The 16,864-nt window shown below is 33.5% G+C and overlaps 1 protein-coding gene across 9 annotated transcripts in view; it reads left to right on the top strand.

Moving 5' to 3' along the window:
• The window catches only part of MARCHF1 (membrane associated ring-CH-type finger 1), an 857,900-nt gene that overhangs the window by 375,284 nt on the left and 465,752 nt on the right, over positions 1–16,864 (top strand). For 7 of the 9 annotated variants that reach the window (XM_054553351.2, XM_054553352.2, XM_063723205.1 and 4 more), the window contains 1 exon segment: positions 15,065–15,273. The exons of the other annotated variants lie outside the window; for them this stretch is intronic. In XM_054553351.2, coding sequence (XP_054409326.1) covers positions 15,175–15,273 — 99 coding nt within the window. In that variant the 5' untranslated portion in view covers positions 15,065–15,174. 9 annotated transcript variants of the gene reach the window in all.

The following is a 16,864-nucleotide window of genomic DNA, read 5'->3' as shown; positions in this document are numbered from 1 at the left end:
TTTTAATAATTGTCATTCTGACTGGTGAGATGGTACCTCATTATTTTAACATAATGAAATGTGTTTCTTTATTTCTAGTACTATTTGATTTCTGAATTCTAGTTTGTTTTGAATAGTGTTTACATGGTATTTCTCTTTAAATAATTTTACATTTTACTAATGTGTGTACTTACATTCGAAGTACTTTTTCATTGACTACTGTAGTTTGCTTCTGCTTTATTTATACAATCTGACAATTTCTGCCTTGAATTGGTGTGTTTATACCATTTACATTTAATATAAGTGTAAGACTTTTGATATGAAATCTATCCTGCTGTATTTTTTACTTGTTCTTTTTGTTTTTGTTCTTTTTTTCCTACTTCTTTATGACTTATTTTGGATTACATTTAGAATTTAATTGTATTGCCATCTTTGGCTTATTAGCAATATCTATTTAATTTTTTATGGTGATTTCAATTATTTAAATATTAATATTTAACTGATTGCCCTCTGTCTTTATACCATTTTGCACAGATAGCATACATCATGCTATTTTACATCTAAGACCCTTACATTGGGATTTTTCCTTATTCCTCTTCTCATTCTTTCCTTCTGCCTGAATAATTTCCTTTAACATCTTTTGTAGTTCAGGAATGTTAACATAAATTTTCTATTATTACGTGTGTTAATATAGTTAATTTTGCTTTCATTTCTGAAGAATGTTTTCATTCGTGTTTAATTCATACCTGACAGGCTTTTTTATTTCAGATGTACTAAAGGTAAGTTGGTAGGATTCTTATTTTTCTTCTCTTCTGTGAAACAGGCCTTTTGCTCACCAGCATTATTTAAGATTTTCTTTCAGTTAAATGTTTTCAGAAATTTGAATTTGGTATACCTGTATCTGATTTTCTTTATGTTTCTTAAGTTTGGGATTTGATGGGCTTCTTGGATCAGTGGATTTAATTATCATACATTTTAGAAAATTTTCAAACACTATCTCTTTCAATGTGTTTTCCTATTAATTCCTCTCTTTTCTCTACTTCTTGTACTCCAGTTATATGTGTGTTTAACGTCTTGATTTTCCTCACATGTTACTCATTCACTTTTTTTTAAGGTTTTTTTTGGTGCTATGGTTTGGACATTATCTATTGTTATGTTTTCAAGTTCAATTATCTTTTTCTGTAACATCTAATTTGATTTTACATTTACATAGTGAATTTTTATTTCAAATATGGTATATTTTAGTATCAAAAGTTCCATGTTGTTCTTTTTTTATATTTTCCAATTTGTTTTTTTCCTTATATCGATTTTTAAATTAATTCTTTAATATAATAGCTGTTATAGCTGCTTGTCTGCTAATTTAATCGTCTCCATTTTTGGACTTTATGACATCACTGACCTTAATCATGATTAAGGTCAGGATTACATTTTCTTCTTCTTTATATATCTAGTCATGTCTTATTCAGTGCCAGATATTGTGAATATTCTGTTGTGGAGAATCTGGATTTTGTTGTCTTTCCTTATAAAGTGTAAGTTGTTTTGGTAAACAGCCAGTTTACTTGAGGTTTAATGTCTTCCTTTAGAGGCTTGTTTTAATCTTTATTTAGGGAGGGTCTAGAAGATAATTTATTATAAGATATGAATGCTCTGGGATCTCTGCTGAATATCTTATGATTCTATAAGTTATCTGCTCTCTCATTTGCTAAAACTTGAAGTCTGTGTAAACTCTGAGATTTGTTTTGTCTGAAGCTCTCAAGTAGTTATTTTTTTCCTTCTTTATTTATGGAGTTTCCTTTCATAACCTTGAAAATTAGTGTGTAACCAAAGACTCAAGGGGACAGTTATACGGATTTTAGGAGCTTTGTCTTTATAGCTTGTTTCTCTCTGGTTCTTTGCTGTTGTAAATTCCATCCATCTCTATTACTCTCTACCTTAATCTTTATCTCCTTAATGAAACAGACAACCAGGCACTGCTTTTTGACTCCTTCTCTGCAACAAGTCAAGTAATTGCCTCCAGGCAGAAAGCTGGAAAATTGTAGGAATTACCTTCTTGTTTCCCCTTTTCAGGAATCGTGTCTGTGCTGCCAATTGTCCAGTGCCTAAAACCATTTGTTTCATATAATTTGTCTAGTTTTATAGTAGTTTATAGCTACAGTTGCATACAGTGTGAAAAAAGCCTGAAAACAATAGAGGAACAAATCTCCCAACCTTCATTTTTAACCTCCTACTGCTTCCTTTCCTGTGCTATTTATCTTTTCTCTTGTATTATTACCTGATTCTATGATTTCCATTCTTTTCCTAGGTGTTTGTAACCTAGCATTTTTGAGTGCCTAGTAGGAGTCATGATGTATCTGTGTGCTTTACACTTATCTAATCTAACTACATGCTTTTAAATTTTTGATATATAGGCCACAAGTGAAGTTACTAAGTATTTTTCTAGTAATTATTCCCCTACAGACACTATCTAACAGCAAATGGTTTTCGAATTAATTTAAAGGGTAATTTATATATTAACCTCTTCTTAAAAAGGAAAAATAGACTATTGGATAATATGACTGTGGCTACATTAAATTATCTGTTCTGAAGTAGAAAGCTTTATATAATAATTTTAATATTGTCTAAATGTCCATCACTTTTTTAAAATTTCTTATTCATTTGCTAATAGTAGCTACTGTTAGCAAAATGATCCTTGGATAATTGCAGCCCTTCTTAATGACTAACTAAACGTAACCGATAATTAAAAAATTCTAAACAGAGGTCTATGTTTTCATTGCTTTGTTAGAAACAACAGTAATCATTGTTTCTATTCCATATAATAGTAAACATTTTATTGGGTGGTTGTTTTTCTATGAAAGAAAAGCTGTCAAATTTAAAATTATGTAAAATATTCACAATAAAGTCATAGTGCAGAATTTATTTTATTTTCAAGCCAAGTATAGATATTTTCCATTGTATGGAATAAGTACTTCTTAGTTCTCTGCTCAAGTGTTCCTTCTTCTTTAATGTAACCTCCGCAGTGACTTAAAAAAATTACATTCCATCTAACTCAGTAATTGTATCAGCAAATGTTCTAACCCAAATAATCCAGCTTATTCTTTTTAAGTATCTTAAAGCTTGCAGTTTCTCAGTCTCTCTCTTGTTCTTTCTCTTTCTCTAAATCTTTCTCTTTTCTCATATATTTGAATTTACTGAATATTTTATTGAATTTTCCATCCAAAACCTACAAAGATTTGAGGGTAGTGAATTAATTTTGTTTTTTGGCATCCCTGGCAACTGCCATCTGTTAAGACTTTCAAGAAATAATGTCTTGCTGAACACTTATCTTTTCATTTCAATAAATCATAATATGGCCTAAAGTATTACTTAGCATATCTATGTTTCGTTTATTTTTTCAATTATTTTAAAGTTAATGTTTTAGATTTTTGACCTATTAGTACTCTATTGACTACTTGTTCTTGGGAAAATGGCCAAATAGTATAGAAACTTAAGATAGGTATACTCATTTTGCCCAATTCCTTGAAAGCAAAAACATTACTGTAGAGTGTCTTGATCTGAGTGTTATTGTTATCAAAACCAGAGGAACATTCTAATAATACCACATACATTGCCTGCTTGGCTTTGCGGCAGGGATTCCAAGGGCAGTGTAATCAGGGATCCATGATCAATCTGATTATTACCTCACACAATTAATATCATATTTGATCCGCATTCTGTACATCAGAACTTTTTATTAACATGTTGTTATTAAGTTGTTTGGTATCAGACAGAGTTAAATGTAATCTTATGTAAATCATTCATTAACTATATGTGGGAACTTGGGCGAGTTACGTAACACTCAGAGCTTCAGTTTCCTTCTCTGTTAAATGGAGATAATAATCATGCCTAGGAAGATTGTGTTGGGGGACAAATTAAATTTTATATGTATATTTATGTGTACATATATATGTAGAATGCTTAATACATTATTTGGCAGATATGAGTTGGCTCAGTAAATAGCAATTAATGTTGCCATTATTATTTTCTTCAATACAATAATTCAAATTTATAATGATACTGCAACACTCCAATTATGAAAAATTGCATCCTTTAAACTACAGTTTTGATGTGAGGTATATGGCTTTTTTATAACTCTTATTTTTTGAAAAGTGCTGTTTGATATGCATCTTTATATTTGATCAACTAGTGGAAATAATTCTCTTTACATAAAAGATACTCAGTTTTACTGTGTGTTTGAATAGTCTTAAGTAGAGTGTCAAGAAATATACTCAATTGTTATTTTTAAAATATTTAATATCCATCTTTTTTGCAAAATAAGTACTTTTAAAATGATTAAAGCCTTCATTAGGTAACTTTAAGCTTCAAATATGAGTGGTTAACTATTAATTAGTACATGTACCAAGGAGTTTACATGCATTATTTTCATTTTTTGTGGTTTTTTTTAACCAAAATAATATCTATTTATAAAGTACAACATGTTTTGAAATATACATACATTGGGTAATGGCTAATGAGAGATCACCTCACATCTTTTAGAATGATAATTACCAAAAAGATGAAGGAATACACATGTTGGAGAAGATGTACAGGAAAGGGAACCCTTGTATACTGTTACTGGCAGTGTAAATTAGTGCAGTCCTAGGAAAAACAGGATGGATGGTCCTTAAAAATTTTTAAATGTAACTACTATATGATCTAGCAATCTATTTGCTATATATCCAAAGGAAATGAAATCACTATGTCTAAGAGATATGTGCACTCCCATGTTTATTACGGCACTATTCACAATAGTTAAGATATGGATGAAACTGGAAACCATCATTCTCAGCAAACTATCGCAAGGACAAAAAACCAAACACCGCATGTTCTCACTCATAGATGGGAATTGAACAATGAGAACACATGGACACAGGAAGGGGAACATCACACTCCGGGGACTGTTGTGGGGTGGGGGGAAGGGGAAGGCACAGCATTAGGAGATATACCTAATGCTAGATGACGAGTTAATGGGTGCAGCACACCAACATGGCACATGTATACATATGTAACAAACCTGCACATTGTGCACATGTACCCTAAAACTTAAAGTAAAATAATAATAATAATAAAAAGATATGGAATCAACCTAAGTGTCCGTCAGTGGATGAATAAAGAAAATGTGGTAAATATAGACAATGGAATGATGATTCAGCCTTTAAAAGAAGAAAAAATTCCTGTCATGCAACATCACAGATGAAGCTGGAGAACATTAAGATAAATGATGCATAATCTCACTTGTATGTGAAATGTAACAAAGTTGAACTCATAGAAGCAGAGAGTAGAATGATGGTTACTGAGGGTAGGAGGGTAAAGTTGTGGAGATGTTAGTCAAAGGATATAAAATTTTAGTTAGATAGAAGATATCTATTTTGTACACGATGGTGACTATAGTTAATAACAATATGTTGTATTCTTGAAAATTGCTGAGAGTAGATTTTAATTTTCCTTACAACAAATAAGTGTATGAGGTAATGAATATGCTAATTAGCTCAATAGCCATTATCTCGTTTATTTAATCAAAATATTAACATAGTACTCCTGTGTTAATATTAATTAACATGAGTATTAATGCTATTTATATAAAATAATATGAAAACACCAGAACTTTACTGCTGTAGAGTATTGAAAGATCTACATGATTGTTAATATTGTTTGAAGTTTTTAAAAATCTGAATGACTATTACAATGCTCTAATGTATGAGACTTTAGAGGCCTAGTATAGAGAATAGTGTATAAAAATGATATAATATCTGATAAATCTTCTGATTTATTCTTATAGAGTAGTTGTAATGGTACTTTTAAATATTCACTAGCTTATTTTCAAATATTTTATTATATTTTATAATTTATTTTATGCCCTCTAACCTTTTTATTGAATGTTTTTTTCTCTGTGAAATTTTCTTAGGGTAATAAAACAATTTTTAGTACCTATATTAAGAATCTCTTTTGTTACTTATATCTTTTTTTAGACATTTTGCATGTACAATCTACGTGTGTGTGTGTGTGTGTGTGTGTATTTAAGGCAATCACTTTAAATTTAGATAACAAATGTGTAATGGAAAATCAAATAGTCAATAACTAGACCATTATACCTTAGTTTTTTTTCCACAAGCTGATTATTTAAGTCTTCTTCTTTGATAAGATTGGACAACTATTATCTCCTTTACCTTTTTCTTCAGTGTTTCTGCTTTTTTTTATGGTAAACCATCAACAGCAGCATACTCCTTGTCTATTCATATGGAGTGCTCTTTAGTAAAATATATTACTGTACAAGGTTTCTGTATATAAGGAACCATTTCTTTATAACAAACAACCTATGTACAAATAGTAAACACAATATCTAATGTCACAGAAAGCCCAAATTAAAGGGTACTTCAGAAATTATTGAACCCAGCCTTTAAAAAGATTTTTGAATTAATTTATTAATTGTCCCAGTAAGTGGTTGTGTATCTCCTACTTGAACACTAAAGTTTGGTACTACAAGAGTAGCCCTTGTTTATGTTTACAGAGCTCAAATTGTCATAATTATCTTTCTTATACTGACTCAGATGGACCTCTAACTGTTGGACTATGTTCAAGACTTAGGAAATATACATTCTAGTGTTTCAAAATACACCTGGATTACCATTTGCCTTTGATCATTTACCACCTGCTCCCATACTGTTTTTTAGACTCAAACAGCTCCTTCAAGCCCCCTGTAACCAACATGTAGGGCAACACTTATAAAATGCAAACACTGGTACATATTCTTCATTCTCAGACTACTCTGAGGCTTTGCTTTCCTCTGCTCTTGGCCCTCACTGCATCATCCTCTGTCTTCTCTTTCTATCTTGGCTGTTTCTCTTGGATTTGATGCCCATTGGTATCATCTGAGTGTTATGCAGAGGGTTAACAGTAACAATGAATCAATGGACCTGTCTATGGAAGTGTTTTAGTTTCCTAAGACTGCTGTAACAAAGTACCAAAAACTGCATGGCTTAAACAATAGAAATATATTGTCATGGTTCTGGAATCTAGAAGTCCAGATCAAAGTGTTGATATAGCCATGCTCACTTTGAAAGCACTAGGGAAGCTTCTTTTAGGACCCAGCTTCTGGTAGTTCCTTGGCTTGTGGGAGAGTAACTCCAGTCTTTCTCCCTGTGTGCATGTATGTTTGTTAAATTTCCCAATTTGACAAATACTCTAATAACTTTTACATTTGACTGAGAAGAGTTCTGGGTGAAATACCATAGATATATGTAGACCTAATAAGACCATTCTAAATTGAAGATAATATCTATAGGGGATTCTGTAGGAATTGGTGGGGAAGGTTGATGCCGTTTTTAGGTTGAATCAGATTTGGCTAAAAATATATGAATGCATATCTATAAACAACTAATGAAAAGCAATATTTATATAGTCAACTAATTACATCTTTCTTCTTCCAAGAACACAAAAAATGACATATTGGCTATGCCTATACATAGTTACCAGGACAATTATTTTAACCAAATTTCGTAAGTCTGCTGATTGTTTTGGAACTTTAGGAATACAGCATATTCAGCAGCAGAAAATACAAATTATAATTTTATAGTAATAGTTCTTTCATTATTAAAATCTACCAGATATAGAAAGAAGAATGTATACATTGACTTTCTGAACTTTGACCCATTATTTCTTCTAGCACTTTCCACGTTACTAATTATATTACAAAAATTATTTGTCATAAGTATAATTTATTCCAAAAAATAATAACATTACTAATGTTAGATTAATTATACTTGCCATTTTTCATAATCGGTGGACCATGAGAATAAAAATATGATGAAAAAAACAGCTGGCTCTCAAACTTAACTATTCCTTGAGTAATAAAAAGTTGGATCTTTCAGATATAAAAAACTTAGTAAAATATAGTCTCCAAAGAGGCTATGCATGTAATTCAGAATTATATTATAAAATATATTCCTTTCAGAACTATTCCCAGTAGTAAAAAGTAAATAAATAACATGTAAATAAATGTACTTATTAGATTGTTGGTTTTTGGTCTTTACTTAAAACATGCCTATGCTTTATACTCATCAAATTGGGTCAGAAATTGATGAAAGAGCAGGGGTCTCTGGATCAGGAGATTTTTCTACGTTGTTTCTGCCGTCTACTAGCCTTCAATGATGTCAAAACACTCAGTCTTCCAGGACTTAAACTGGTCGTCAAATGGTAGTGTGCTTTATAATTTGCCTTTGAAATATAAAATTCCATGATGCTATTTTCCCCTTAAACTGAATAAAGACTTGTGATATTGTGAGATACATATTTGGTCTTTGACCCCTTTCCTAGCACATAACTCCTAAAATCCTTAGAATTGCCAAAGTGATGTCTTTTTTTGCATGCTAATGAGTTGACTGATGGCTGGCAGCCCCTATGTAGCTTCAGGATGAAGGCTGGTCACTCAGAGAGACCAAGCAGGATTACAGAGGGTGGGGACTTTTAGCCCAACCCCTCCTCCAAGGAGGAGGGAGAGGGTGAAAGTTAAATTGATTATATCAGCCAATGGTTTAATCAATCATATAAAAACCTAGAAGGACTGGATACAGAGAACTTATGGATGGCTGAACATGTGGAGGTTCCTTGGTGGGGGATACATGTAAGCTTGGCACCCCTTCTCACATGTTTTGCTCTATGCATCTCTTCATCTGTATCCTCTGTAATAAACCCATACACCTGAATATTTCCCTGAGTTCTGTGAGCCACTCTAGCAAACTCATTGAACCTAAGGAGGGAGTTGTGGGAACCCCAATTTGAAGTCAGAAGTTCCAGAAGTCTGGACTTGTGACTGGTGTCTGAAGGTTGGGGGACAGTCTGGTGAGACTGAGCCCTGAACCTGTGGGATCTGATACTATCTCCAGGTAGAACTGAATTTGGGTGACACCCAGCTGATGTCTGCTGCAGAATTGCTTGTTTGTTTGGTATGTGGGGAAAAAAACCTACACATCTGGTCACAGAAGTCTTCTGTGTAAAATAGAAAATCACAGTTTGAGGGTGTTTTTCCTTGAAAAACTAGTAAGATATTTCATTACAAGGAATAAAAATATTATTTGAGCAGATACATGTATCTCTACATCTAGACAAACTTTAGGAATCCAAAATAGTGCCATTTGTGTGTGTGTGTGTGTGTATGTGTGTGTGTGTATGTGTGTGTATGTGTGCTTGATTAGGAATGTTAGGTCCAGGACTCTGTTGCTTGAACCTTAATATCATACAGGAAATACATTGTTAAATTTAGTTTTTAATTCTCTGATGCATTAATTCAGAATTTTGACACTTATAAGAGGAAACTACTACTTCCTTCTTTAAGTCATGAAATGGCTTAGAGAAACTGTGCCACTAGGCTTGAGAATACCAGGGTTTATGAGGACCCCAGAGATACTGACAGTGAAGTTCCAGAATATGGAAGGGGAAGGAGCCTTACAGCCATGTGTGAGAATGCTTTCTCCCCACCACTCTCTCTCTCTCTCTCACACACATGCACACACACACACACTTTTTCTCTATCATTCTTCAGCGATAAGAGTGTACAGGTTCTGACCCAATTCTGAGGCAAGCAGTAATTAAAGACCTTCCGCCATGATTCCAGTACCCCCTTTTGGGATGACTGCTTTACATTTTCTGAAGATAAGTGAAGAAATACCTATTGGCCCTCTGAAACTGTTTTTTCTATTTTGCTCCTTGGTCAGCTAGATTTACTAATATTTTGAAAGCTACAGAGAACATTAACAAAGATTAGCTTGTACATTTATTTACTTGGAGAGTAAGGCTGAGTCTAACTTTATTTGCCAAAATAAATCTTGTTTTTAAATAAAATTTTCATTCCATATGTCTTTTCAACAAAGTAAAATAGAATATAGAAATTTGATTTTATTTAATCCTAAATTATATTCACAAGCTAATTATTAATACCCATGTACCTTCCTTAGATATTTTGATTACTTCTAACATGTTACCTTTTTTAAAAGAGGATTTAATAAAATGATTCTTTTTAGTCTCTCAACAAATTAGAAAGGAGCAAAGATCAGTCCCATAGTGTCATTTGACAGACTCAGTGTGTGATGATGTTCTTTTGTCATGAGCATAATATAAATCATATAAACTAGTATAACTGACTCTTCAGGGCATGCTGTAATTATCACACATATTATGTGATTGTGGTGATTGCTATTGATTCTCCAACAGACTGAAGTGAATGTCTTGGCTATGTTGTAATCTGCATCAACTTCAGAAAATATATGTGGCCAAAATTAGGAAAAATAATTTCAAGACAATAGAATCAAAGATCTTAAGAGTTCATCTGATCCATTATACTGTATTTGGTATTGAAGGCTGATCATTCAGTCGCTTCTGAAAGGTCTTCAGAGACAGAATACTTACATTAAAAAGATGTTGTTGTAATTACAGAAGATACTTGCACATACTAAATGTAGTCACAATTGGATTCCAATAATCAGACAAAAGCCATAAAAAACATACAAGCATTTTAGAGATGCTTTATTACATTGTAGATTTTTTTATAAACACATAACCAGAAATTTTAATTATTTTTCCATTTTATACTCCCTCTCATTATTTCCACTAAGCTTATTTTGCTAGCTTGGGTTGTTCCCTAACTCTCCAATTAATACATAAGTGTATGCTTCAGAATTTCCCTAGTAACAATACCTTTAAATTCAAGTTCCTTCTCCCTCTCCTTTACAAGATAACATAAATCCTTTGTGCCATGATAGCTTATCCATATGTTCTTCCCAGTAATCTCTGACGATGGCCATTTGACACTCTTTGCGATGACGCTTTGAAAACCCATTCAATCCAGGTTTCCTCCCTTTCGCCAGGGATTTGTAATGAAATATTCTTTTTCCAACTCAGTGTACCTTGTTTCTATTTTCAGAAATAACTTAAAGTTGTTATCTTTATTACTTCTCTGTCTTGTATCAATGCATTTATGATTTTATAAATATAACTATAAAATATAATTTTATATTTTATAATTAATATAATTTTATATTTTATAACTAATAAAATTTTATATTGCTTGTAGGATTTTTCTTTCTTCCAGGTCTGGGGTCTGGTTTCCTTCCTCTCTCCTTTCAAGTGGTGATCCTAATAACTATATATGGCCTAAACCAATTAATAATCTTAAACAAATTTTCTATGTTATTTAAAATAGCATCTTGAACTCTCATATGCCAATCTCACACCATCTGTATGCCTTGAAATGATTTAATCACCTTATGTCTACCAAGTCCAATAGAGGCCTCAATTCCTCCTTAAGACTTTCTTTATGTATTTAGATCTAATATTATTTATTGTTGCTCAAAGCTTCTTTGATATTTACTTTCATTATTCTATATTATCTTTCAGATATTAATTGCCATATGCTGCATGTTTTTTATATTGACTTACCTCCTTAAATCTTATTTCCCTAATGACACAACAAACTCTTTGATTACAGATATTGCGCCACATAATTTTATACATTACCTGCTGCCCATTAATTCCTAGCATGGTTCAGAAAACACAGAAGATGCTTAACAAATGCTTATCGAATTGAATTTTCAGTCTGTCCATTTAATGTGTTAGCAGATGTTTACTTGGTTCCTTGTCTTGGCCCAACACTGGGTTTCCTTTCCTGATTAATTGCGATCAAAATAAATGCTTTGGAGGCCAATTTTTTTTTTTTTTTTTTGCAGCTGACAAAGATCGAGCTGGTCTTATGCTACCAGAGATGCATATTTTTCTTTGTTTACCTTTTAAACTAGAGACAACCTAGACCACTGAGAATAAGGAACAGCACCAAATCAGAATCTCTTGGGGGAAAACTGAGGCCTGAGTATTAGAGTTAATACATAAAAATGCCAAATTTTGGAGCCAGAGGTGGGAATGAGGAACCTGTCCCCAGAGCCGAGGGCTGGAAGCCAGAATGTAGAAGCAAAACAAATACAATTTAGACATGTATATGGAAAAAGTATTCAGTGAAGAGCGAATATTCCAGGAAGATTTCAACAGTAATTATAGTCCATGGTTTCCACAAAAATCAAGTTTGAAAATCTGGATCACATAATGTGATCGCATATGTAGATGCCGATGAGCTGAATGATTCCTGTATCCACAATTATTCTGGCCAGTGTCTTTCCGTGCTCAGTTGCTGGGTCCATTGCTCCTTGTGACTCCACAGGGTTTAATTACTATACAAGATGAACTATGCTCCCATAGGAGAAATGCATTCCACAACAGTTTTCTTAGTTTGAGTTTGTTACATAATGAGTCACCCCAGAGACTTCTGATTTCTTCTAGTGGGCAGAGCACTATGGAAGCTGCTTGAGGAAAGGTATTAGGTAAGTGCAAGACACTGATATTAGCTGATGTGTATTCAGTGTTCCAAGGCAGCAAAGTATTAGAATGTACAAAGTATTAAAAGCATGTTTTTCCCCCTGATACAGTTGGAAAATTTTAATAGTTCAATTTGTGGCAATACCTAATACAATGTTAGATAAATATTTATTAAACAGACTGATTATTAATTTTTCTTAAGTTATTGCTAAAACATTTGCTTAAAAAGATATAAGAAACCTCTTCTTGTTTACCGTGTAAAATACTCTAAGAAATAAATACACTTTTCCAGAAATTCAATTTATATTTTAAATTTTAGGATAAAAGAAAGCTAATTGAAATAACTCAACCACATAAATCAAATTAACTCAAAATTAAAATCTGATTTCTGAAAAATCTCATAGCAAACAAAGGATAACCTCATATGCATAATGAGGTAAAGGATTAAGACAGCCATTTAGTTAATTCAAGCTAAAAATCTTCTTTCCTATAACTTTAATGAATATTTTAAGCAAAACTACCGAAGTCTGAATTTATCTGGAAGGTTGCCTTGGCTTTTCAGGGAACTTTTCATGGACGTAAACACTGACAATATTACTTTTCTAAAGAGCTTCATAATTTACATTTTAGTATTTGTCACACACTGTTAGATTTACAGACTTCTATTTCCAGCATTCTCTTAATTAAGACAGTCCTTCTAGATAGAGGGATTCAAAATTATTAAATTAAGGAACTTCTCACACGGGTCACAGATGTGAACATTAAGCTACAGAAAATTTAAGAATTATTAGTTTTAACTGTAGACATGGCGTTTTTGGCAAAGGCTGGCTTTTTAGTCCTTTCATTAAAGCTCCTGTATGTCATAAATACATTCTGTAAGCTTAAGTGTGATGATGAATAAATGCCAGGTTTGAGGCACCTATTTTTTTAAACTATTTTAAGCAAGAGATTTGTCTCTATATGAACTTTAATGAGCTTATTGTGCTGAGGTTATTTTCGTGATGCACTAGAATGGTTCTCAAAATTGGTTTGTATCAGAAACATCTGTAATTTTTTTAAACTGTCCACTTCAGAACTGTACCCTTCTTGTCTCCACTGCAGCCCTCCTGAAAATGTGTCTATTAGGGATCTATGCATTATAAAATCTCCCCAGATGACCTTGATGGATGGTAGGGGTTAGAACCATGGGCAGGTGGCTAATTTAGGTTGAAATGAAAACGTATTTGGACCAAAGTTGTAAATACATTGAAGTGTTTATTTCAGTGTGAATATTTAAATTGAAGATGTTAATTCAGTCTTTACATATATTGTTTTTGGCTTTATTGCCAACAGCAGTACAGATCTTTTTTCACATTTTATCTCTATCCTGAGTTTAAACAAATTGTAATGTCATAATGGAAATGGTATTATTGCTGTATAATACAAAGACAGGTAGAGATGAATTGCAACTAGAAATCACTTTGAAGATCTCTGTGATTAGAGAAAAATTCTAACTTATAAGCAGTACTTGAGTATATTCAAGAACTTTCTGAATTATGCTTCCTTTAGGGTGAACAAACACAAAAAACAGTGAGAGATCTGATCTATTCACAATATCCAGAAAATATACAATGTACATCTCAAAATGAGAAAAGAAAATTCTGTCCTTTTAAAGACAGAGTGCCAAACACCCTGAAAAAGAGGGAATAATCATGCGGGAAAGTTATTTTTACAAAGTTAATGTAATTTAAGAATTTACTTCACCAAGAGAGTAGAATGTTTTAAAAGGAAGTTTTTTAAAATTCAAAAAGCAGAAGTTCTGATTTACCATTTACTTCTTCCAAATTGTATAACTATTGAGAGGACAGTAATAGTAAAGTCTGTTTCCTTTCTGGAAAAGCAAGGAGAAGCTGCTACTAATTCAAACATATATTTCGGGGAGCACAGAAGTTGCAATAAAGCTACAATGAGTAGTATAGAGCTCTATGCTTCAGACTAACTGATGCCTTCTGACTCCTGTTGCTGATGTTTTAGTAAGAAAAGTGCAGTGAATGGTTAACTCTCTTTACAACCATCCAGAAAAAGACATCTGCAATTGCTCCAGGTCTCTCTTCTCTCTCTCTCTCTCTCTCTCAACACCTCATTCGATCTCATGTGATGCTCTTCACTTCAAGGCAGATCCTATGACCTAAGCAGATTATTGTAGATGCATGAAGGACACAGCCAGCTAGCCGCGCTTCTCAAGGAAGAGATTTGGCTCCAAATAGGACACTAAGCTTTTCAGCCGTCTGCTTATTTACGTAGTCAGCAAGATGCAGTGTCTCTGGGTGTTTAGTGGACTCCTGGGGAATCAGAGGAGAAACAAAAGCAAAGTGGCAGCCGCTGCAAATGTGGGAGTCTGTGCCATTAAAGGAAGCAGTTGCTAATAAGGGCCTGTGAGACCTAGGTTTCCTTGGTTTCCATGACAGTTATTAGGTACCATAGAAATTGAATTGTCTCCCACAATGCTGTTAGGGGAGAGGGGGTGCTACAGTGACAAAGCAGTTCAATTATGACTTGCAGTAAATCGTCCTTTGGAGAATGCAGTACTCCCTGGATTATTTGTTCTTGCATTTCTTTTAACTCCCCTTTCAATGTGTTTAACATTTTGACCAGAAGACTCTGGCCTCTGCTGCACAGTGTCTCAAACACTATTTTTCCCCTTTTTGTTTAGACCTGAGCTTGGCAAAGCAAGGATATGAACAATTGTGCAGGTGGGCTACTCAGGGCGAGTGAAGAGATAAGGCATCCAATCAGGGATTGGCCACCTGCAGCCCTGCTAATATGCCCCTCCACCAGATTTCCGTAATCCCAGCACGGGAGACTGCCAGCAATGGGAGAAATTCAATGGGCAGAAACAAAGAGAAGAACAAGGAAGTCGAGGTAAGAGGAGGTTTAATTTAATAAAATCAGAGAGCCAAGCCACTGTTGCCATTACTGCTCTCTGCACCGTGGGACATGGCAAGGGCTTCAGAGCAGCTGGATCTCAGCTCTCAGTGTGTAACAGTAGATTGGAAGAGAATTACTTATAACTGGCAGGGACATATTAAACTTCAACTCTATTTTGTGAATGAAGAGAGGAGCCAAATCCATAAAGACACTTCCTACTTGACAGATGGAAACTTTTGCCTCTTTTTCTAAACAATCTACGGAGTCACTTTTGACTTTTATGGCTTGTGAGTTACAACCGGCTGTTCTGGGTTGGCTCTGGACATTGCTGTGGTACATTTTCACATAGTGGAACTGGTGATGCTGGCTGATTTTGCTCACTGCCCATTAAGCTACGATATTTGAATATAACTATCTTAACAAAGGGACAGAAAAGCCAGTTATGACACTGAATACATAACATGAATTAGTGCCTCATAGGACCTATTTGCTTTTCATTCACTGGCAGTGCATGGTTGTGTATGACTGTTGTTTGATATCCGTACATTTATATTTTGTTCTTTATGAAAAAAGGCTTTCTTTGAAACTTCACACAGGTTATAATTTTCAACTTCTTACATTGAGCCTTTATTTTGCAGGGAAATTTAGCAGCAGTTGTTCTAAGTTAAACTGCTTGAAAGATCATATGCTGGAAACTTATTTCAAAGGTTTTTAAGAAAGGGATTGAACTCAACACAGTCAAGGATATTGAGTGGAAATGTCATAAATGTTGTTGTGTTCCCCTAAAAGGGAGCTTGAGATAGAATGCCAGAAACTGTAATCCTCTTGTCTCTTTAACATAACTGTTTTCTAGTCCTCAGGTGTCCTTAGCTTTGTAGGAGATGGGCTTTGTCTACCTCCAGTTCTACATGTTAACCATTTTTTTTTCTCAAGAATAGCTGCTGGAGACAGAGGGAGCAGCAAACAAAAAATAAAGCAAATAAAATAAAGGAAATGGGAGTGGAGTGTCAAGGAGTATCTGAAAGGAAAAGACCAATAAATTTGAATACATCTTCAAATGAGAAAATACATTTGCAGCCTCTTTCTACTTTATTTGAACTGATTTTGAAAATGTCATTCAATGGCAATGAGTTCTTGATGTGGCTTGTATTTGTAGATAACTTTGGGAGATTTCTCTAAGTTAGTGCAAGAGATACTTTTATATTAGTAATTGCCTCATCATAAACACATCAAATATTTCTGGAATTTCTGAGAATTAAAAATCTTTGTAAAGAAACTTCAGCAGCCCAGAGTGCTCAGGCACATTCTCTAGAGTGTCTGTTTCCTTTGACTTGGAAATGTGATTATTAGAATATGAAACAGGTTTCTCTTAAGTTTGTTGGTGTTAGGTGGGGAAGGTGGGGTACAGTGATCAATTCTGCAAATAGGTATAGAAATGCCAAAAGCAAGATTCATAAAAGTTATACATTGCTTACTCACAGTATAAATTTCTGTATAAATTTAATTTAATGTTGAAGAAAACTTTATGTGAAGATATTGGGTGGCAAATTTGTTTGGTATCTGGAATGATCAGCATCTGAATAAT

This window comes from Pongo abelii, chromosome 3 (genome assembly GCF_028885655.2).
Source record: "Pongo abelii isolate AG06213 chromosome 3, NHGRI_mPonAbe1-v2.0_pri, whole genome shotgun sequence".
Classification (NCBI taxonomy): domain Eukaryota; kingdom Metazoa; phylum Chordata; class Mammalia; order Primates; family Hominidae; genus Pongo; species Pongo abelii.
Note: the sequence above shows the minus strand (reverse complement) of the source record. Positions and strands in the feature narration are given on the sequence as shown.